This window comes from Labrus bergylta, chromosome 10 (assembly GCF_963930695.1).
Source record: "Labrus bergylta chromosome 10, fLabBer1.1, whole genome shotgun sequence".
Classification (NCBI taxonomy): Eukaryota; Metazoa; Chordata; class Actinopteri; order Labriformes; family Labridae; genus Labrus; species Labrus bergylta.
In genome coordinates this window covers 30,514,998-30,538,045 of record NC_089204.1, presented here as the reverse complement: position 1 = coordinate 30,538,045, position 23,048 = coordinate 30,514,998, and the positions used below count along the sequence as shown (strand labels likewise).

The 23,048-nt window shown below is 45.4% G+C and overlaps 2 protein-coding genes across 2 annotated transcripts in view; one reads left to right on the top strand and one right to left on the bottom strand.

Annotated features, from left to right (window-relative positions):
• The window catches only part of mkks (MKKS centrosomal shuttling protein), a 5,315-nt gene extending 4,168 nt beyond the window's left edge, over window positions 1-1,147 (bottom strand). Inside the window, exon 1 of the mRNA XM_020655286.3 lies at window positions 33-1,147. Within this exon, the coding sequence (XP_020510942.2) occupies window positions 33-1,005 (973 nt within the window). The 5' untranslated portion in view covers window positions 1,006-1,147. The remainder of the gene's footprint in view (window positions 1-32) is intronic.
• A 110-nt stretch (window positions 1,148-1,257) lies between these two features.
• slx4ip (SLX4 interacting protein) overlaps window positions 1,258-23,048 on the top strand; it is a 41,405-nt gene continuing 19,614 nt past the window's right edge. Inside the window, 4 exon segments of the mRNA XM_065959794.1 lie at window positions 1,258-1,889; window positions 3,013-3,056; window positions 10,840-10,929; window positions 11,210-11,336. Of these exon segments, the coding sequence (XP_065815866.1) occupies window positions 3,030-3,056; window positions 10,840-10,929; window positions 11,210-11,336 (244 nt within the window). The 5' untranslated portion in view covers window positions 1,258-1,889; window positions 3,013-3,029.

Here is a 23,048-nt window from a genome sequence, read left to right as displayed (position 1 = left end):
TGGGGGGGGGGGGGGGGGCTTTGTCTACCTACCTGTCAGCAGAGCGAGCGGCTCCATGAGAGACAGCCCCACCCTCTCCATCACCATGACGCCGTGCCTCCTCAGGTACTGCTGCAGGACCGGGTGTACGACCTTCTGACACACAAAGAGCTTCACGCCATCTCTGATCACACATTCACAGAGCTCCAGGAGCTGATCCAGGATCTGAGAGTCTGTGTCCACACCTGGGTGCACCTGGATGATACCATCCCCCAGCTCACACAGGTCTCCAGCCAGAGATGTGCTGAACAACACAACCCGCAGGGGGTCTGAACGCAGGGTTTCTGCAGTTCGGAGGCAGAATACGTCACGCACTTCCACCAGTAAACCCGGAAACACCTCCGAGTGAAGCACACTCGCTCCTTCAACACCAACACTCAGTGTTCTGCCGAGTGTGACGGGCCCCGGGCCGCCACAGGGAACAGTCAGCAGAAACGCCCTCACAGCCAGCCTGCTGACGTGAAGAGCCTCGGCCTCTGTCAGCACACATGCAGGTTTACTGGAGACGACACTGAGAGACAATGTGATGAGATCCTGAGTGCTGCTGAGGTCCACAGGCACTCTGCAGCCACAGTGTTCATGTTGGAGGTACGAGGTGCACAGACTCAGCAGGTGTTTGTTCACCTGTCTGCTCACACCACTCTGCTTTGCTTCTTGGATCAGAGACAAACACAGAACAGCTGCAAACAAGCCGCAGTCACTGAACCGGGAGACGTGGTGGAGGATGGAGCTGCTTATCAGGTCGATGATTGGCTGTGAGGAGGTGACGGACGTGAGGAGCACCGAGGAGGATGACGTCGTGACCACGTGTCCTCCGATGTTGTTCTGAACGTGTTTCAGTCTCCCTGTGGGACCCAAACAGGAAGTGAGCAGCTGCTTCAGGGAGCGCAGCTTCGTGCTGACGTCACTGTTGTTTAAAGGTCGATCGGTGCAGACTGAAGGAGCTTTCCTAACAAACCGAGACATCACTGAGTCACAGCCTTTTAACACACTTATGGTTCAAACGTGACAAATACAGCGATTTAAATAATAGTGATGATAAATAAAAGTGTCACATGTCACCGTGGTGACCTGACAGTCTGCTGCGCTGCTTCCATGTTAAGCGCCTTTAGTTGGCATATCTCGGATAGTGAGGCCGAAGCGTTGCCTGACCAAAATAAAACACATTTTGGATAAATTATTCATGAAAAACACATTAAATCAAACCAAGTTTAGCCTGTAACCTATTTTAGTTGCCTCTTATAACGGGAACAAATCGCAAACAATTTGATAACGCATTATCCTGATATTTTGAGCGGGCTTTTTCATAGACGACTCGTTTCCGTGGTAGCGACACGAGTCTTAGGTTGGGTACAAGAAAGTGGGGTCCTTTTTGATCAACGGTCGCGTTTCTTCCGCTCTTTAAAAATAGTTGCTATATATATAAAAGCAGCTAAAGCATTTCTCCCAATTTTATTTTAATGTCATTTAATGTAATGTAATTTAATTTAATTTAATTTAATTTAATTTATCACCTAACTCTATTTCATTTTGATTGTTTTGAACTTACAGTATATCTTTCTCATGTTTGGTTGTTTTATTTTACATTTCGTCATCTTAATGCTGCTTGGAGTAAATTGTAAAATTGTCGACAGTTTGAATTCCTGATTCTTAATTAAAAATACTGAATTAAAGCCAAAAAGCCAAATTAATCATATATATATATATATATATGTGTGTGGAGATAGAATTTCCCACAATCTACGTGATGTTTGTAGTTTTCTTCAAACCGCTTCACACCGTGTTTGGACTACAAACTAAGTGACGTCATATCTCGGCGCCTCGTCGTGTGACATTCAAACCTGTTGGCGGTATGAAATCTGTTCTTTCAACACTTATTCAGAGTTCCATGTGTTTCTAGATGTTCTGTTTAGAGTTAGTTTGTTCTGTTTACAGTTAGTTTGTTCTGTTGTGTCGTTAGTTTGTCACGTTTGTTTTAAATTAATAACTTTAACTGTCGAAATGTTTAAATATAAACTTATAAACTGAACAAACTGGAAAATGCGCCAGTTTCATTTTTACAGTCCAAGTTTTAAAGCCTTCACATTCAAAGGTTCATGTTTTGTAACGTAATAAAAGAGAGTAATGTAACTTTCACGTTAAATAACTTTTATTAAATGTTCCTTTCTCAAATCTCGTTCAGATTTTCTTCTTCTTCTCTGAGTTATTCGGTAGATCGCAAACCAACATTTTGTTTGTCGCCTCCTTTCTGTACCGGAGAGTACTACAACATTCTGATATAAACTGTATGAAAATAATTCAATTCTACCTTTTAAAGTGTTCCATATGGAAGATATTAATTATGAAACATAACTGATGTAAAGAGTGTTACGTTTGTAAAATGTTAATTTGATGTTAATTTGTCTCTCTCTCTCTTAACGTCTCTACGATTTGATTAAAACTGACAATAAAACGCTGAATTTAACAGTTTCAATCAGGGCTGCAGGCGATATGGACCAAAACTCATGTCTTGATATTTTTTCACTGAATGGCGATCCTTGATATGCTGTATCTCAACATGTCTTTTATTAACAGTCAGATGCACAAGTTCAACATGTTCATGAAAACAAACTACCTGTTCTGAGAAACAGGTGAGCTGGCAGCTCTACAGAAGAAACGTATAAAGTTATTTTAATGCAACATGAACTATATCGATATTAACAATATTGTCCTCCCCTATATCTGGATTGAAAATATATCGATATATCTTAAAAACTCCATTTATCGCTCAGCCCTAGTTCAAATGTATTTTCAGGTTTTGTGTTTATGTCAGCAAGTAACATAACAAACTGGTTTTATGATGCAGCTTTAACCCATAAATTACAACCAGGTCTTTTCTTTGGGTGATGGCTAACGTAGTCTGCCAGATTTCATCAGAATGGTGATAATAAGGGAGTGTGATGTGTGTAATAAAGTATCATTCACTTGTTTCAGGTGACCTCTGCGTTCAGATGGCCCCTCACAAATTCGTCATCAAGGTAAGTAAAGAGGAGTTCCACGCTGAAGAGGCCCTTTGCTGCAGTATTACACATATACTCTGTTTTTGATATTTTTATGTAAAGACTGATGTGTTTGTTGTTAACCAGGGGCGTGTCCAGAGGGGTCGGCATGAGCCCCTTAGAAATCGGGATGTCCACCCTAAAAACCTTAAACTTTTCTTCACTGGCTTTATATTCGTTTAATGTCTCTACAGTTTGATTAAAACTAACATACGATTGATACATCACAACAGATTCAAATCGGATACTGACATCGGTGCAACGGAATGTTTTTCTTCACGGGCCTATCGTGGCTGTCGGCCTGAACAGGTCGTCAAAGAAAACGAGCGGTCGGAATAATTCACTCCCAGGTACAAGATGCTTCATGCATTCATTCTGCGATTGCAGTGCGTGCAGAGGCGCCTCTTGTCAACAGGCGAGGCAGGCAACTGCTTAGGGCCCCAGACCAGTGAGGGGTCCCCTGAGGGCCGACCAACTTTAAACCAAAGTGGCTCAAAATGGGCAAATTTTGCAATGACAGTATAGGAAACCTGCTAAATACTCCCACCACCAATAATAAGTGGTAAACCAATCATGAAACACAAGATACAACTCACTTACATATACAGCTGCAATAGGGACCGATATATCGATGCATTCCTTCTTCCCCTCCCTTCTTTTGGGTATTTGTCACTCACCAAAAAGCCTTAATATGAATGAAACTTACCCCACATCAAATGCACAAAACAAAGTGAAGCATGAGAACATTCAGACGTTGTTCAGGCGTTATTGTCATGGATTCAAAACAACTGTGTGTGTTCCTGCTGCTGCAGAGTCAAACTGTCACAGACACAACTTCTGGATCTATCATGGTGTATATCAGGCTTCTTATATGTGCAGAGTGGTTCATATGCAAACAGGAACATCTGCTTCCCTCTCTAACATTTACTGTATAAACGTTGTAACTTCTATGTTGGCTGCATTCTTTGTCTTTGTATCAGCAGTATACAAAATGGCCACTAGAGGGAAGTACTAACACACGTTTCAACTGTTGTGCGCCCACGTCGTCATGTTGTCAGACTCTTTATTCAGAGACTCTGTTCCCCCCTCTGCAGATCTTCCACTGACTGCCTCCCTGAGAGCTTTTTCTTAATGGACCCATGCAAGGCGCACAGAGCCGAGGAAGCTCCTCCCGTTGCTGAGCCGAGCTCTTCCTCCTCAGTGTGATGCTCTGTCAGGAATAATGCTCTTCAGATGTTTTTGTTAAGTGCAGGGAAAGCCACCGGTCTCTCTTTTTGTTGATGTTTCATTTATTGAGAGTTTTGGACGAGGGCTGCAGACATTCACACTGATCTCTCACATCCTCTGTAATGCCATGTGTGCCTCGTTGACCAGATATTGCCTTCACCCTCTTTATTTGTTTCATATGCATGCCTGCATACAGACCCCCCCTCCACCCCCCTCCTCGGCTGGTTGTGGGAGAGTAAAACCCTGGAGGTTCACGGAGGGTTCCTTCCCACTGGGCACATAATGATACTGTTGTGTTACTCTGCCTGAGAAAAAGCACTCAGCCTCTACCATGCTTAACCAACTCACCACAAACGAGTATGTTAAACGAGATCAGTGCAAACAAAAGCGTCGCAGCCACTACCCCGGGCTCCACTTTCTCAAACCAAAACACCGCTGCCTCCATGTTTTTTTTTTGGAATGAATAAATTATATTCTGAGGGGGAAAAAAGCTGCACAGAGACATTGTTTCCACAAAGACACGCTGCAGACCGAGGCCAGCTTGACGAGGATTAGCTGAGCAATTATGAGTTATGTTCTTGGATTCACCATGCCATGTTTAGGAGGCCGTTCAGCCGGGTGTTTTACGACTCCTCCTAAGATGTTTTTCAAAGCAGCTCCCTCCCCGCTCTGTGGAGCTGCAGGAGGTGCTGGTATGCTCCTTCTTAAATAGGTTTAGACTATATAGTGACCTGCCACTTCTCAGACCTCCTGACAAAGGGCCCGCAGGCTCCAACTCTGATCCACTGAAGCGCTCGCTGTCTGCCAGGTCATTACTGCTGCAGAGCCCTGCAATCTGCCTTCCATTAGCCATGTGCAGCGCTCACTCTGGAACCATCTGAAGCAGCAGTTTGAGACGGAAAGTAAAGTGTTGTTTGAGAAATAAATAAATACGATTGAGGTATCACAGAGCAGTTTAATGTCAGAGGGGTTTTGGTGCTGGTTAGTGTTGTTGTCACAGTGTAGATGAGCTCACATCAGACCACACATCCAGCCTCTCTAACACATCTTTACATTCTGATAAAAAACAAACATGTTGACGTCTTCCAGCTCGGGGAATCTTTCACAGCAGAAGGTGACACCAGTTAAAAAAAAAAAGCACCCTCTTTCATCTCAGCTCTACCCTACATTAACGCCTCTGGATTCACTCTCTCTCTCTTTCCTAATGAGGCCAAACACTCCTCACTGGTGCTCTCGATCTATCTATCAATTTCTCAAGGATCAAGGAGGTGTCTGCCCCAGCTTTGTTTGCAGAGTGTTACGTGGGAGATATTCCTGTCTGTTCTTGCTGCTGGAATTCCACTCTTGGGTTGTGTCTCTTTTTTTTATCATCAAATAAAGAGGACTCAGGTGTGCTAACATTCACCTGAATGACGGTGAGCTTTGCAAACAAAACACTTCCGTGCACTTTCTGTAAATAACCCTCAACAATAATCACGTCTCAGGCTGCAGCGCTCGGTATCTGGCACTTTGTGAAATAGGAAAAGAGAGTTTTTTTTTCTTCTCTCTTTTAAAGGGGAAACCCAGGTGACTCACAGCACACAGAGAGAGGGAGAGAGAGAGAGAGAGAGAGAGAGAGAGAGCTGGGAATGAGTCAAATAAAGCCTGAGAGCAAGTTGTCACACCCACACATCTAAAGAGCTCCCCTGGGCTCCCTGCAGACTCAGAGAACGTCTGAAAAAAAAAAAAGAGAGACAAAGGGAGAGATGCAAGTTTTATTGAGTGAGACCGCATCTGCTGCCCCTTCCTTCCAATGTAAACATCTGCGGCTGGTTAGTGTTAGCCTCTGAGCTAAGTGCAGTCCGAGAGAGGGTCTGGTTCTTATACGGCGCGATAGCGATGGCAAAGGGCAGCGAGGTGGGGAGGCGGGTGAAGCCGCTTGTAATGTTTTGGGCTCAGTGCCCAACTTGGAGTAGCACAGGCGGGAGGATGCAGAGCCGGGTCTGGGAGAGAGATAAGGGGAAGGTAGAGAGAGTGTTTTGGGAACTGAGAGTGACAAAGACCAGAGCTCCAACGAGCAGAAAGGGAAAGGAGCCATCAGCGGGCTTGGCTCCCGATTTGTTTATTTACAGACAGAAATATGAAGGAATTTTCTCATGTTGTGCTGCAGACTGTGAGCGGCTTCAGCCTCAAACATCTCCACGGTTTTTTCTCTTTGTTAACCCTTTGCTTCCTGCAGGTCGTGTTTATCAGATTGGCAGAGTGGGAGAATTAGGCTGGAGCATTTGAGCTTAGCCTGCAGGAAGACTCGGCCCTATTCATTCAGTGTGTGTGTGTCAGCACACAAAAGGTGGCACAATAAAGGATTTGGTATTAAGTAGCGCTCCTTGCCGCCTCTCATTCAGCCTTCAGCTCTCTGTTCATAACTCTAAAAAGCCTGTGCAAGGCGGGGAACAAAGCCGTGCTGGCCCGCTTTAGTCAGTATGAAAAGAGTAACTTCCTCTGGAACTTGGCCCTCTTTCAAACCTTTCTGTCCAACAACAGCGACAGTTTGAGTCAAAGCTAACCAGAAAGGCTCATGAATTTAATAAACACTTAGAATGAAATCTGTGAGGCTGCTGCTTGTGATACTGTGGAGGTGATGTCGTAGGAGAAGGTTAATGTGGTAGCATTCAAGTTATTTTTTGTGCTTTTTTCACTGGATTTTTTAGGTACTTTCCGATCTCTCTGCTGGAGTAGGATTCTGTTCTTGTGGTCTGCATGTGAGCACAGATGAAGTATTCCACTGCTTGCAGAGATCTCAGTAAAGAGGGGGGGCAGAGCCGGGCTTAATGGGGGATCTATAGGGGTCGTAGTTCAGGACAGAGTTCAGCTTTGAGATCCACAGGTCACCCTTTGTCCTGGGACTTGACAAATTTAGACCACATGATGTGATTGTCGTCTTGGCCTTTGTGTAAAATTAGATTCAGCAGCTTTTTTTTTTTTTTTTTTGTCTTATCTGCCGCACTCGACACAATCGTCCCTTTTGAAAAAGCTTCACCTTAACAGCTCAGCCCGGATTCAAAGGCCGACACTCGGGGGGAAAGTGCCTCTCGGACAAATGAATTGTTTTCTTATTAGTGTGATTGCATTAGTTTACATTCCTCACTAAATCCCCTTTTCTGAGAAGCCTGGGGAGTCACATGCTGTTTTTGTGTGAGGGACAGACCAATGTTTGTCATTAATGTCCCGCTCCCCGCTCCAGTCTCGTCTGCTGCTCTAATGTGATCAAATAAAGTTAGTCTAAGCTTGCTAGATGTCTGGCTTTCAGCCCACAACGCAGACTCAATCAGGAGCTCAGAGAGGTGGGATTCACCCTGCTGTGTGCCGCTCTCCCCATACTGCTCCCTTTGTCCCCGAGTATTGATCAGATTATCTGTGTGCTCACATTAGCTGCTGTAATCTAAAGCCATGTCACCTATAACATTGATTTTGTCTTCCCAGTCAGGAATAACACTCATCCATTCTCTGTTTCCTGAAATACAAACATGGAGATGAGCTCCTAATGTGACAGATGTTTGGCATACTCTGAGATATGTTTTTGGCCTGTTATACCTGAAAAACATGGAGCCAGAGGAGCTCCTCCCCCCCTGCAGTCATAATTAGTTTTTAATGAGGAGAGACGCAAAGTGAAGGTGGCCTCGAGTCGGAACGACAACCTAGAAAGTCTGAGAGGATTCTGGTCTCCGACTTGTCAGACTTGATGATGTCATCATCCAGTAAAGATGTCAGAGAAGAGTCAAAGTTTTTTTCTGAAAGGGCTAGTTACTATTGCGACAAGATGCTCTGCTTGCCACGCCCCCTTTTTATCAAAAACATAAAGATTCCAGTAAAGCTGAAGTAAACCTCCAGACATGTTTGTGCCTGACGGACACAAGACGAGATCAGGATTATTCAACGATGCATTAAAGTGTTGATATGATGGAAGAGAAATGTCTGGTCCCTTAAAATGTTCCGGGGGAGGGGGTGCTGGTGGCGTGGTGGTTAGTGCGCCCGCCCCATGTATGGAGGCTGTAGTCTTCCAAGCGGGCGGCCTGGGTTTGAATCCGGCCTGTGGCTCCTTTCCTGCATGTCGTTCCCCCCCCTCTCTCTCTCTCTCTCTGATTTCTGTCCTATCTCTCCAATAAAGGCACAAAAAGCCCAAAATGAAATCTTTAAAACTAGAACTCCAGGGGAGCTCCTGAGACGGCCCAAACCTGATGGTGCCAACTTTCTAATAGCATGTATTGAACTCTTTCATGACCCTAAAGACAGAGGAGGAGTTTATCTGGATTTCTGCCTGAGAAGGCGTCAGCTCAAATAAAATACATGATTTAAAGACAGTTGTAGTAAAGATAGCAGCGTAATCAAACTCGACCACTAACATCCTGAAATCAACCAGGAAGTGATCGTCATTATTCTGCCGCTCCTTATCCACAGCTGAATCTCTCCTCGCTCCTGTCTTGTTTTCAGCAGTGGACAGACTCTGTTTTTATTCAAACAGACTCAAATGTGCAGAGGCCTTTAGAGGAGCACATGAATAGAGGATTATATATGAACCCACCTGGGGGGCGCCCTCCTCAAACTGCAGTCGCTTAAATCAGGATTCCATCACCCGTCCATCATGTGTCAAGTCCAACCCCCGAGACTCGTCTGTGGGGCTCGTCCACCAGTGTGCTCTCATGTTTTTGATTGACAGGGTCTGACCTGCTGTTGCTAGGCTTTTCCCACACACTGGTAATTGTCGGAGGCAGTCAGCTGAGGCCACCGGTCAACCGTGCCCGTGCGGCGTGCAGCGAGACAAAGGATGAAGAAGGATGGAGAGAATAGTGATCTATAGGGACGAGCTCATGCTGACAGGCAGCGTGCACACATGAGGAGGGGGCTTTAAGAGGAGCCTCAGCTCTGAACCTTGACATCCTCGTCTTTGTTTATACTTTTATTCATGCTAAAGTTTGAGTATGGATTTATCTACTTGTGTTCAACGTTTTGATGTCACATATTTGAAGTTTTCACAGACGAACGTCTTCTTTAGGCTCTCTAAAACATTAACTTCCTATTATAGTCTTGGTTAATGCTGAAACTTGAGTAGACGTTGGCACACATGAGAGCTACAGGACCTCAGGCAGAAGAGGAGTTCAATGATTGGATTCCCTGATCGGCCATGAGGGGGCGCCCTTACCTCTACTTGACATGCAAGCCGAGGGAAAGCAGCGGCTTCACTTCAGTCAGATTTTTTTTTTTTTTTTTGCAGGAAGACAACGAGAAAGGGAAATGCTCTCATGGGAAAAAAGAGAAAATATTTGTCAGCCTGATTTCCTCGGAGCCAGAATTCAGCCTTTTTAATGCGACATGACGAAAGGTTCCCAGCCTTACTTCAGCTTTCTAACAGTTCATAAAACTCCTTCTATGACCAGGGAACAAACCTTTTAGACTCCCTTTTTTTAAACAAGAGAAGAAGTCAAGGAGAGAGAGAGTTTGGAAGGTGGGAAGAGTATAGACTTGAACACGGGGCCTTCCCCTACACGCCCTGTTAATGCGCTCTTTCTACGTCATCCTGAGAGCGAGGTCGTAGAAACATCCCTGAAATCTGGAGTTTCAATATTTAAGCCCAGGGGACGAAGCCTGGCTCTAAACAAAGCTCTTAGTGTGCATAAGTATCCTCTCTTACTAACTGAATCATCTCTTCTGTTTGCACTCACTCTTCTCAGATTCATGAGAAATCTAAAAAATCTGTGTCTGGTTTTGTCTTTTCTCTGTTTTCTCTTCCTGACTCGCTTCAATGCTTTCTGCTGCATTATCACACTGGTGCTTTTGGGGCAGTGCTTGTTGCTCCTCCGTCTCATGTTGTGGGTGGTCTCACTCCATCCATTTCTTCCTTGTCCAGGGAGAGAAGAAGTTCACACGAGACCCACATCCATTCTCTCTCTCTCTGCAGCGGGGCAGCTCTCTGCACTCATGTGTGAACCATAATCAGGCCGGGCTGAGAAAGATGTAACGGCAAGTTAACCAGCCGCGGCATCTCTGGCCTCGCTGTCCCTCGTAGCTTATTGTCATTGACACGATGACGTGCTGCTTCAGGAATCCACTCTGCAGCCCTCTCTACTCAGCACTCTGAAGTCGTGGTGCAGGAACATATAGTGCTTCAGGGCAGATCTGTGCAGTTTTATCAAAGTAGGATAATCCTCATTTATGTGCTCCCTCTTTAAACTCTTTTTTTTTTGTTGAGCAGACCCGAGGCTGTGACTATAATGCACCGCTTTAAATCAAAAGTCTAAGCTGAGAAAAGGGAAACATGAGGAGACAGAGAGGGCCATACCTTTTTTTTTTTGTTGGTTGATTGGTAAAGAGATGGCTAGACAGCGAATCAGGAGGGAGGAGACTCCTGTGAGGGGGGCCTGGGGAGATGTTTGGGGACACGGGGGGGGGGCGTTGTGGTTTGTCTCGCTGTCAATCACCCACACTCTGATTTCCTTTGTTGTTTTTGAGCTCAATGCCCCTCAGCAACCTGTGGCTGTCCTTCCTCTTTGTGTTACAGTGTGGGAACTTTGTCGTGCTGGTGGATCTCCACGTCCTGCCCCTGGGCGGCCGAGTGGACGCCAGCTGGTTTACTGCAGACCGTGTCAAGGTACGGGTGTGAAGAAGCGTGTGACTGAATATATGGCTTCTGTTCTGCAGGGGGCCTTTTGTAAAGACAGCAGCAGCGTGGAATCTAAGATGACTTTGAGCCTTGTGTCTATTCAGCTCTGAGGTTTTCATTCTGGTCTCTCCACCCGGACACTTGTGGAGCCTTTTCTCTTCTTAGACCTCTACTGTCCTGTTGTTCCACTTCCACAATCATCATCAAAAGGTTGTGTTGTCTCCGCACTTCTGAAAACTGTTTAAAAACATGTGCACGCTGTTTGCAGGAGGTTACAGGCCTGGTTCGAGATGCGGTGGACCAGAGGGTGAAGCTGTACATCGAGTCCCTCAACACTCCAAGACGGGCCAAACAGAAGAAGGAGCTGCCACCTGCTAAGTCTCTGTTTGCAAAAGGTGACACACCAAACCGTATTCCTGTCCCCAAAGACAGAACATCAACAGTAACCTCACCAGAATCAAAGCTGAGAAACTAGCAGAGCTAACGTTAGCGCCCTCTTTTAACGACCCTAACCCTAACCCTAATTTAATGCAGCCTTTTAATGTCTAACAGTAGTTACTGACATTTCACTACTTTGAAATGAGAGCAGTTATCAGGTCAACAGGTGTTGCAGCGATGGAAGCGGTCAAGAGAAGTGGTTCAGATAGAAGTGATTGTACCCGACCTAAAAAGCCTCTGCATGTTTCTAATAAGCTCCACGAGCAGAAACGTGCTCAAACTAGGATCAATATTGGAGATGCTTTTGAAAAATGGAGAGAGGTTAGAACACAGAAAGGTTTACAGACCCATGCAGAGCTGGATAAACACTGAAGCTTCAGAGTCCACCACATGGTGACCTGAGTGAGCATCCACTCTAGAGAGGAGGGGGGGAGACAGCTCTCTATGATGTTTAGAAGTTAGACTGCAGTACCCATTTTAAACACTAGGTGTCAGAGTTACATACTGCTCCTTTAAAGTCAATTATCCATTTTCTCCTCATGCTGTATCTGTGGGCAGGACGTTTGTTTTGAAATATGAAATAATGTTTTTTCTTTATGATCTTATGAAAACATGACTTCTCCGTGTATGTACTCGGTTTAAATAGTTATTTGTAATGAGCTCGAGGTATGTTTACTCTGTTTTCATTTCACTGTGGCTCACTGCTCTGGAATGCGGTCGTCTCTGCCTTCCCTTTTCTCGTCTTAGGTGTGTCTATCATCACCCTTTGAATAAGAGACATGATTTACTTTGGCTATGAACTCTAAAATAATTATTTATCCTGTTGTATCTCAGGGCAGGCCGTGTGCATGGAGCGGGGGGGCGGGGGGGGGGGGGGGAGAGAGGAGGGCAGGGGGCTCCGATGCAGGATGGGAATAAAGTTACAAACCAGTCCTGAATGTATTTCACGGCTACCTTTTGGAGGAGAGTGTGGGAGGAAAGGCAGCAGGACTAGTCAGGACATGGTGGCTCTCTGCACCCAGGGCGTGACCTGCAGGCAAAATCTGAGAGGATTTTTTATATTGTGCTGCACTGTTTACCTTGGCTCGACGTTTAAGTCCATTTAAATGGTGAGTGTTTGTTACCTGTGTGTGAGAGGTGCTGTCGACACACCTGTGTTTATCTGCTCGTGGAGTTAACACCATAAACTGTTTCCCTGACACATATTTCCAGTACATAAACAAACAAAGAGGTCAATGAATAATGCACCAATCAGTACGTTCACATGCACAGTGAGTCGAGCCACGGTTACAGGTCGGTTAGGACGCTAACATGGAGTTCTGTCATCGCTCCGTACACAAACACGGGGAGAATCGATGAACTGACTCGGCTACAGTAGGTGTCAACATGCCCGCTTACAGCTACTTACTGTAGGGCTCTACAGTGTCGTTCTGGAAGTAAAAATCCCATTCATTTTCTCCATAGTGGATTTGATGATTAGCGATGATGTCATAAACCACCACAGGTAGACTGACCACGAGCTCCCTGAGTGTGAGACGATGGTTTAAGCTCCTGTAGGAGACACGAGTTCGTCTGACATCAACCTTTAAGAGAAACATGGTTTATTTATGATATCAGGGAGAAGAACTACACGCCCCTCAGTGCTGAATGCGAACGGAAAGTTTCCGAAAGTTTAGCAGGCTAGTTACAGTAAATTTACTAACACTTGCATAAACGAGATAACAACAACTGAAGTTACTTTTAAGAAGAAGGGGGATCATTCACAAAGCATTGTGGGATATGTAGTTCCTCGACTCAGTAAGAAAATGATGTACACAGTTTTGTACTTTTCGGCTTTTTCTCACATTTTTAAACACTGGTTTTGCACTGAATCTGGACTGAATCTGGACTGAATCTGTTCTGAATCTGTACTGAATCTGGACTGAATCTGGACTGAATCTGTACTGAATCTGGACTGAATCTGTTCTGAATCTGTACTGAATCTGTACTGAATCTGGACTGAATCTGTTCTGAATCTGTACTGAATCTGTACTGAATCTGGACTGAATCTGTTCTGAATCTGTACTGAATCTGTACTGAATCTGGACTGAATCTGTTCTGAATCTGTACTGAATCTGTTCTGAATCTGTTCTGAATCTGTACTGAATCTGGACTGAATCTGGACTGAATCTGTACTGAATCTGGACTGAATCTGTTCTGAATCTGTACTGAATCTGTACTGAATCTGTACTGAATCTGGACTGAATCTGTTCTGAATCTGTACTGAATCTGGACTGAATCTGGACTGAATCTGTACTGAATCTGTTCTGAATCTGTTCTGAATCTGTACTGAATCTGTACTGAATCTGGACTGAATCTGTTCTGAATCTGTACTGAATCTGTACTGAATCTGGACTGAATCTGTTCTGAATCTGTACTGAATCTGTTCTGAATCTGTTCTGAATCTGTACTGAATCTGGACTGAATCTGGACTGAATCTGTTCTGAATCTGGACTGAATCTGTTCTGAATCTGTACTGAATCTGTACTGAATCTGTACTGAATCTGTTCTGAATCTGGACTGAATCTGTACTGAATCTGGACTGAATCTGTTCTGAATCTGTACTGAATCTGGACTGAATCTGGACTGAATCTGTTCTGAATCTGTACTGAATCTGGACTGAATCTGGACTGAATCTGTTCTGAATCTGTACTGAATCTGTTCTGAATCTGGACTGAATCTGTACTGAATCTGGACTGAATCTGTTCTGAATCTGTACTGAATCTGTACTGAATCTGTACTGAATCTGGACTGAATCTGTACTGAATCTGTTCTGAATCTGTACTGAATCTGTTCTGAATCTGGACTGAATCTGTTCTGAATCTGTACTGAATCTGGACTGAATCTGTTCTGAATCTGTACTGAATCTGTACTGAATCTGGACTGAATCTGTACTGAATCTGTTCTGAATCTGGACTGAATCTGGACTGAATCTGGACTGAATCTGTACTGAATCTGGACTGAATCTGGACTGAATCTGTTCTGAATCTGTTCTGAATCTGGACTGAATCTGTACTGAATCTGGACTGAATCTGGACTGAATCTGTACTGAATCTGTTCTGAATCTGTACTGAATCTGTTCTGAATCTGGACTGAATCTGTTCTGAATCTGGACTGAATCTGTACTGAATCTGGACTGAATCTGGACTGAATCTGTTCTGAATCTGGACTGAATCTGGACTGAATCTGGACTGAATCTGGACTGAATCTGGACTGAATCTGTTCTGAATCTGTTCTGAATCTGGACTGAATCTGGACTGAATCTGTTCTGAATCTGTTCTGAATCTGGACTGAATCTGTACTGAATCTGTACTGAATCTGGACTGTGGTCATGAGTATTGGGGTAGCTGGTTGTCATGGTTACAGGCTTCAGTCACTTGATATAAGGATTTTATGAAATGTCAGCTATCCCTCTTGTCATGTCGATACCTTTGTCTTGTTTTTTTCACGGCTTTCTTCTAAGCATTTATCATTTTTGATTTCCGGGTCAAAGCTCCTTTGGGGGAACTTTGGAGCATGCTCAGAACAACGATGGCGGTGTTTTGCACACGTTGATATATAATTTAAAAGTCCAGTCTTTGTCGCCTTTTTTTTAACATCATGTAAACGTCCTGAATGTGAACAAGCCAATTCAAGTCATCCCTGTTTATCTAATGCAAGCTCATTCCTCCAGCCACCCACACACACACATGCCTTTGAAGCACTGTAAGCGGGGCTTCAGAGGAACCCCCCAGCTGTGTGTTGTAATGCAGACAGGTTTGTCACAGGTAGCAGTTAAGGGCAGTTAAAGTAGGCTCCCTCAGCGGGGGTCGGCCTGACTGTGAGAGTGGGATTACAGGGCAGTCGGCCCCATAAAGTTTCTCCTGTGGCTGCAGCTCTGCCTCTCACGCTACTCCACCTCCGCTCCAATCAACTGAAAATGTGTCTGCATTTGTTTTCACACACAGACACATGGATACGTGTTATTCCACTTCTGTCATGTTCCTGATAAATACACAGTCATCATATAAGCGAGCGTACTGGTTGCTCTGCACCCGGGCGCTCATGCACGTCAGAACCAGCGCGAATCAAAAGGAGTGACAGTGTGTTGCAGAGATATATCCTCCCCCTGGGCAAGGTGTGAACAGGCTGACAGTGTAAGGTTACTGAAAAGCCTGTCTCATATTGCCCATGACAGACTGAGGAGAGACAGACATCTCTAATGATGGAGATCACAGACACACAGACACACACACACACACACACACACACACACACACACTCATTCACTCAAACTGTGTGAACAAGAGCACTATCAGTGTTCCAGCAGTGAAATATGCATGTAAAAATGATTAAGCTCCTTGCAGCTTTGCCAAGAAGAATGTAACCAGTGGAACATGACCCCGTACCATATCGGAGAATTTTCCCCTCTCAGGACATGAAACGGTGCAGCGCCTCAAACAGGCCTGCACAGTTCATGTGCTCGAGTCCTATTAAAGGTCTTAAGTGAGTGTAATGACATTCTTGGTCTCTTTTCATTGTCCCATGTGAGGGAGGCGGCAGAGCAGTAAAGGTGGAGACTGCGACTGTGAGAAGTACGCAGGCAGGCAGGCATGCCGGAGCCATAAAAAGGGGAGGACAGACTGTAGGCTTAGGGAGGGAAGCCCGGCAAACCTCAGGGTGGGTATTAAGTGTTGAGGTCGTCTGTTCTGCAAGGAGGTCAAACGCTAACCTGTTAATCCTCACAGACCGCTCAGACCGACCCAAAGCAGGGAGTGGAAGCTGGTTCTCTCTGTTTCAGCAGAAGACCTGTTTGTAAATGTCTGTTGTGTTATTGGAATCAATCAATCAATCAATCAATCAATCAATCAATCAATCATTCAATCAATCATTCAATCAATCAATCTTTATTTCTATAGCACATTTAAAACAACCTCGATTGACCAAAGTGCTGTACAAGCATAAAAAACACACAATGTATAAACAACAAGTAAAAATAACATATAGAATGAAGCACAATAAAAACACAATAAATAGGAGCATGAATAAACATTTCAAAATGTCAAGCTCAAATTGTTTTAAAAGCAAAGAGGTGAGTTTGAAGCAAAGGTGGACTGAGCAGTTCTTATATTAACAGGTAGACTCAGCCACAGCAAAAGCTCTGTCACCTCAGGTTTTTTAGCCTGCACCTTGGAACATCCAAGAGCATGTGGTGTGTTGACCTGTGTGGACATCCTGCACGGAGACATCCTGCACGGAGACATCCTGCACGGAGACATCCTGCACAGAGACATCCTGCACGGAGACGTGTATGTGCTGGAACGTGTGCACATGTACGTCGCTGCACACAGAGAAAAGGTGTCAGACGGGGTACTGCTGATGTCTGGGCCAAGAATAGGCGGATGGAGTGTGGTGCTATGTGTGGGATGGTATGGGGGGGGGTGGGGGGGATTGTGGGTCTTGTATGAGGCGGTGTTTGAGCTGGTGCCAGCGTGAAATCAGAGGGGCTTCCGCCAACAGACAGCAGTAAGAAGAGCGTAACAGCCTCAGCTGTTGGCACTTCAAATGAGCCATCAACAGCTTTTAACATTCCAAGGTCCTCCAGTGCAAGTGTTTGGATCGGAGTTATCTCTATGGGTTATTGTGTTTGTGTATGCATGCTGCTGTGTAGGGTGCACATGTGAGGCTGTAGCACCCAGTGAACATGTCAGAGAGCTGATCCCGTGTGTCTCCTGTCAAATCTCAGCTGCAGAGGCAAATTTCAAAATGTCAACCAACAGGCCCCCCCCCACCTCATTTTTTCTACCCAGGCTACTTGAGACTTCATGATTAGCTCATAGTGATGTGATTTATTTATGTTTTCAGAGAGATGAACAGAGGGAACTTTTCCCACCAAACGTCTTGGCTCTGGACAAAGCAGAGTGGACATGTTAGACCTTAAAAGCCGAAGGGGAAGCGGGAGCTTTGGGAGAGGCTTGTTGCATTCTCCCTGGTAGACCGTGTGGACACACCCACATTTCTCAGAGTAATTACAGATTGAAAAATGAGCAGATAATAGGCTCTCTGTGATTCAAGGAATACATTTTTGTCATTTGATAAGGAAGCTGGTGGTTATGCTTTTTCGAACCACAGGAGCGTCACGAGAACGCCGCCGCTTAGTGGCAACCTGCTCCCTTCAGACACCGACCTCTCACTGGAGATGTTCTGGTGTTGATTCTGATACCTGAGAAGAAGATTGTTTTTATTGCACATGACTCTCACTCTTGTCTGATAAAAATGATTGCAGACACACTGATTTTTAATGTGATGCTTCTTTGTTGATGCTGAGATCTGTGAGGACAATCTAAACCTCAGGATGATGAACAGGGAAGAAGAAATACTGACCAACAACAAACAGAGCAGCTACAAAGTAGTTATGCTAACCTTATAGTGTTTTCACATTTTTACACACCCTCTTCATAAGACGCTCTGCCTCCTAGCCCCCTGGTACGTTTTTTTTGTGTGGACTCAGGGTTGGCTGAAGTTTGAAACACAGCAGGAAATATTCAGGAAACTTCTCCACAAGAGAGCTAGCACGGGCGATTACGTTTTCATCTCATGACTGGTGAGCGACCGGTGCTATCATCGTGCACGTAGTGAAGCTGCTTCATCCTCCTTCCTGCCGTTCTTCACCTCTAATCGTTGACACTGTGAAAACGTTCAGTTTCAATTTGTCTTTGCACTTTGCACTGATATGAAGGCAAGAATTCTTATCATAGCATCGGACGTTGTTGCTTTAGCTGCCATTCCTGCGTCTGCCTTTTTACAGCATCTCCTGCCTCTCCCTCCCATCTGACAGCGAAAGTCTCCCGCTGTGAGGTGCATGTGTGGATAGGCAAGGCGAGGTGGGGGGCAGCTGGGGGGCAGCTTGTCCTAAAATGTTCTATAATTTCAGGAGTGCATGTGTAATTAAGGGTTTACTGGCACAACTTCACCAAATACCAAAGTGTATGGAGAGTGAGAGGCTTGAAGAGGTCAAAAAGCTTCAGCAACACTTGCTGAAGCTTGTTTTTCTGACATATCCGCCGCCGGCACCGAGGGGCCACGCGGCCTCGGGTGCGGGGATCTCACCCGAGGCCGCGGTGTTTTTTTTTCTCCATGTAAATAAGATTACATGGAGAATAATGTGGCGCCGCGTGGCCCCTCAGTCACTTTATTAGACTGATGTGTTTTGGCTTGTGACCTTCTTCAGGGTCATGAAGTGTTGCTGGAGCTTTTTGACCTCTGAAAAGGCTTCAGTGGCAGCTCAGCTTGCACTTCACTTTGTTTACATCGCCTGGACAGCCGGCTGACTCCTCCCCTCGTGTATAAAAGTTGTTTAATTGAGGGACTAGAGAAAAGAAGAATAACATACTGTACTCACTGCTTAACTGTGTTTCTAGATCACGCTCATTTCAGGTAAATTTACATGCAGTGTGAAGATACCAGCATAATAAAGATCGCTAGCATTAGCATGCTAACACAACAATGCAGCACGAGTTGTTTTGGTTTCATGCTGGTGCTCAAGGGCGACATCTGCTGGATCAAAACATCACATATAAAGCCTTTAAGAGATAAATGATAAAATGAGTCTTTTTTTTTTGCTGCTACAACACATTGGTAACTGGTTGCAGCCGTATGCGTCCATGGTTTCCAGGACAGAGCAGCTTACAGTGAAGTCCACTGAGCTGCTGTTTGGGAGAAGAAGCTGTTTTTGGAGATTAGTAGATTTTTGTGAATAATGATCCCAGACTGGTGCATTGACTGTCTTATTTTACGATGCTGAATCTGCATTCTACACAGTGTCAGAGGCTTTCCTCACGTTTCTCAAACACTTCCTCTTGGATGACACCGCGAGCTGAACAGACCGTCCCGGAGATCGTTTGCCCTACTTTCAGTATTTCTAAAATATTAGATTAGATTTGCTCGTCCTGCTGATTCTTTGCTTTCTTTTCTCCATTTCTTCTCTCGGTCTTGTATTGTCTTACCTCACGGGGGTGTTGATTTTGTGGTCCATAATGTTGTATATATTTGTGTGGAAATGTCAAGTGTAAACTGAGAGGGGCCATTTCACACGGATTTGGCTAACGCACCGTTTCAAACTGCCAGAGCGCATTACCAGATGTCCGACGCCCACTCGGAGTATTGATACATCCAGATTGATCTTTTCATCTGAGGCCGAGGTCTGTTATGGTTTGGCCTGGTGGTTTGAGGGTCTTCCTACCAATGGGACCGGTCAGAGAATCCTCTGGCAGAGTGGTACCCTGAGTGCATTGCACGCCGTGGCAGAGCCGGTTCCTTCTTCCTCTGCCTGCACAGGTGCCAGGGCTTAGGGGGAGGGAACACCTGCCAGCCTGTTTCCCCATGGCCACGGCGGGCTGGAGAAGCATTTTCCCAGGCTCCCCAGATGAATGGTCACTAATAGCCGTGGGAGAGGGCTTTGCGAGTGCTGCACAGTGTACCACTGACTCCTCTTGGCAGCCCTGTGACGGGGGCTTAAGGCAGCCTGGCCACGGCCACTGCGGGAAAAAAGCACAAGTGTTGCTGGATAGCTTTACTGTTGGAGAATGTGTTTACGAATGACCAGTGAAGAATGCAGAGGATGTGTAGAGGATGTGTTGCGCTGCCCTGTCACTGATGTAGCTGCGTTTGCCTTCCCTTGCTCTTTGAAGGCCGCTCCATACAAACTTGTCTTCTGGGAAAATGTGACTGAGATGTGTTGGAAGTTAATCTGAGGTTTACACATGCCCGCCTCTCTCAGCCTTCTTTAACAGCACATGAGCATTTAATGTTCATTTATTAACCCGTCTTATTTCCTTCTCAGTGCTCCCACAGCTACTACTATTTATGTGTGAGGCCGTTATGTATGGCTCCGGTCTGTAAATAGAGAGGCATGCCTGTGGCAGAGTTACCTGCCCCGCTCTGTGTAACTGGGTGTGAGGCAGGCCGGGATTAAGGCGAGGGGGGAAACAGAGACCTGTGACAGGAACAAAGGAATTCCAAGGCCCGGGCTGGAAATGGATCCTGATCAGAGTAGCCACTCCAGGGCCGCCTGCCCCTCTCACTGCTCGCCCTCCCTCCCACCCTGTGCCCCTGCTGGGCAACCCCCTTCCCCCTGGTGCTTTGTGGTGTTGCTGTGGCTCTTTAAATCCTTCCTGTAAGCCCCCCAGCCTTACTCAGCAGCAGCACATAGGACAGTCTGACTCCACTGTTATCCCCCCTCCCCATTATTGGACGCATATGGTGTTTTCATACATGCACAAAACTTCCTGAAATCCTCGGGTTGAGTTGCAAACAAACACAATTTCCATACTTGACTGTAGCTGGATTTTTTATCCTGCCAGCTTCCTGGGAAATATTCCACTCTGCCATCGCCTCTCCCGCGCTGTGAGGGATGTGTGATGAGATACTCGAGTAGATTTCAGGGGCAGTCCGCCTGAAAGTTTCTAGAAACGTTTAGGTGTGAAAACGAATTCAGACACACACTAACTAGCGTTCTTTATTCTTTTTGTCTTCCTCTCTCTTGCCCACCGTGTCTGCTCTTCTCTGCCCTCGTCATGTCTCTTCATGTTTTCTCACTTTCTCTCCTTTTCCGTCTCCGCAGGGTCAGCTGCAGACTCTTAGGACACAACCACAATCCCTCGCCATAGCTGTCACACGGCGCTCTTTTCCCATATAATTAGGGCCTGAGCCTGAGCCTGAGCACGGATCACATTCATGTGACTGTTCCCCTTTACCACATTCTGGTCTGGGAGATGGCACACGCTCTCTTGAACTCCTGCTAAGTGTTCAGCCCGACCAGAGAGCCTTGTTTGAGGATTTACTGAAACATTTCAGAGAGAGGAGGATGTTGTTTTTCTCTTCACGTCGGGGAGAAAACGGGGCGTCTGTCGCGTGTTCTCATGAGCTCTGTGGTTTCTGCTGTGGACGGATGTCATTGTAATGCTGTGTGCAACATTTTCTTGTGTTGTCAGAAAACGCCAGCCTGACGGCCTCAATAACAGACACACAGTTCAACTGTTGACAGGAATGCTTTCAGGGCGTTTAGTTTGCACAAGGTCACTGAGTTACATTCATAGATTTTAAGAATCATGGATGTAGCAACGGGGCTGTCACCCATTGGTTCAGCTTTTCCACCATCGTTGTTTTTTTTGGAGCCAGATGTGACAATATTTGATAGAAAGAATGATACTGGAGACGAGTAAGAGGTTAGAAAACATCAAGTTATTAAATATACAGTCAGTACCTGTAATGTCTTTGTTAGCTGGTGGAATAGCTAGCTAACCGTCCTGTCTCACAAGCCTTACTCAGACCGCCGTTTCAAGCGGTGATATTTACGCTGCTTTGATGTTTCAATCTGAAAGTCACAGAGGCGTAGTGGGGAGACAAAGTGATCCCCCCTCTGTACCGTCTTCAGAGGACAGACGGGATCAGGTGTGCATGTCTTGGCTGTGTGTGTATGTGGAGCTCCCGCTGTGTCACATTCATTAAGCACTAAGCACAAGTGGTGGACCAAACTGTCCTTGTCTATCGCGCGTCATTGTTGTGTTAGCGTGCTAATGTTAGCGCTCTTTAGTCAGCTCGTAGCTTCACATTGTTGTGTTAGCATGCTAATGTTAGCGCTCTTTAGTCAGCTCGTAGCTTCACATTGTTGTGTTAGCATGCTAATGTTAGCGCTCTTTAGTCAGCTCGTAGCTTCACATTGTTGTGTTAGCATGCTAATGTTAGCGCTCTTTAGTTAGCTCGTAGCTTCACATTTCATGTAAACTGACACAGAATGAGCGTGATCTAAAAACTCTTACTAACATCCAAATAATCAGTGAGTATGTTCTTCTTCTTCTCTCTAGTTCTTGACTAAAACAGCTTTTATACACAAGGGGAGGAGCCGGCCGTCCCGTCCATGTAAACACGGCTCTGACAACAACACAGCCAGCGGGACTCGAGCTTCAGTCATGGGTCAAACTATAAAGTTAAAATTCATGTCAAAATGTTTTTTGTTAAACCCAGATTCTGTTGTGATTGATTGTTAATCACTTTGGATTTATGTCCATGGTTGATTTTTCAGAGTATTTTTTTTAGACGGAATAAAGATCAGATGTTAGGTCATGATTGACAGCTCTGTTGACAAACACGACTCCTGCAGCAGAGTAGAGGAGGCAAGACGAGAGAAAACCTGACGAAAACTACTTTCAGATCCATCCTCTAGTGGACACTTAAAGAACTGCAGTTTCTGGGACTTGGTTCATTTCTCAGACACAGAAGTTTCTGCTCGGACGCCGTGTTTCCTAGAAGATGATATCTGAGTTTTAAAAGACGGACACAGTGCACACACTTCGATGCAAAGTAAGCATCCTCCTCGTCCTGAACTCTCTTGAATAAAATCAGTTGCAGCACTTTGAGAGATTTGTGGCCTCTCGGGTTAATTAAGACATAAAGATGATTGACTGTGACGGCTTGTATTGTGACTACTTTTCTCTCATCAGATTATGTTTCTGAGAAATAGATTTTCCTCCCTCAGTAATTGTTCTGTGCTCCAAAAACGCTCCCCACCACTGCAGTCACATGCTGCATTATGGGTTGGCCTGAGCTACCATGCTGCGGCGTATTTTGTAACTGCGATGAAGGGGTCACCC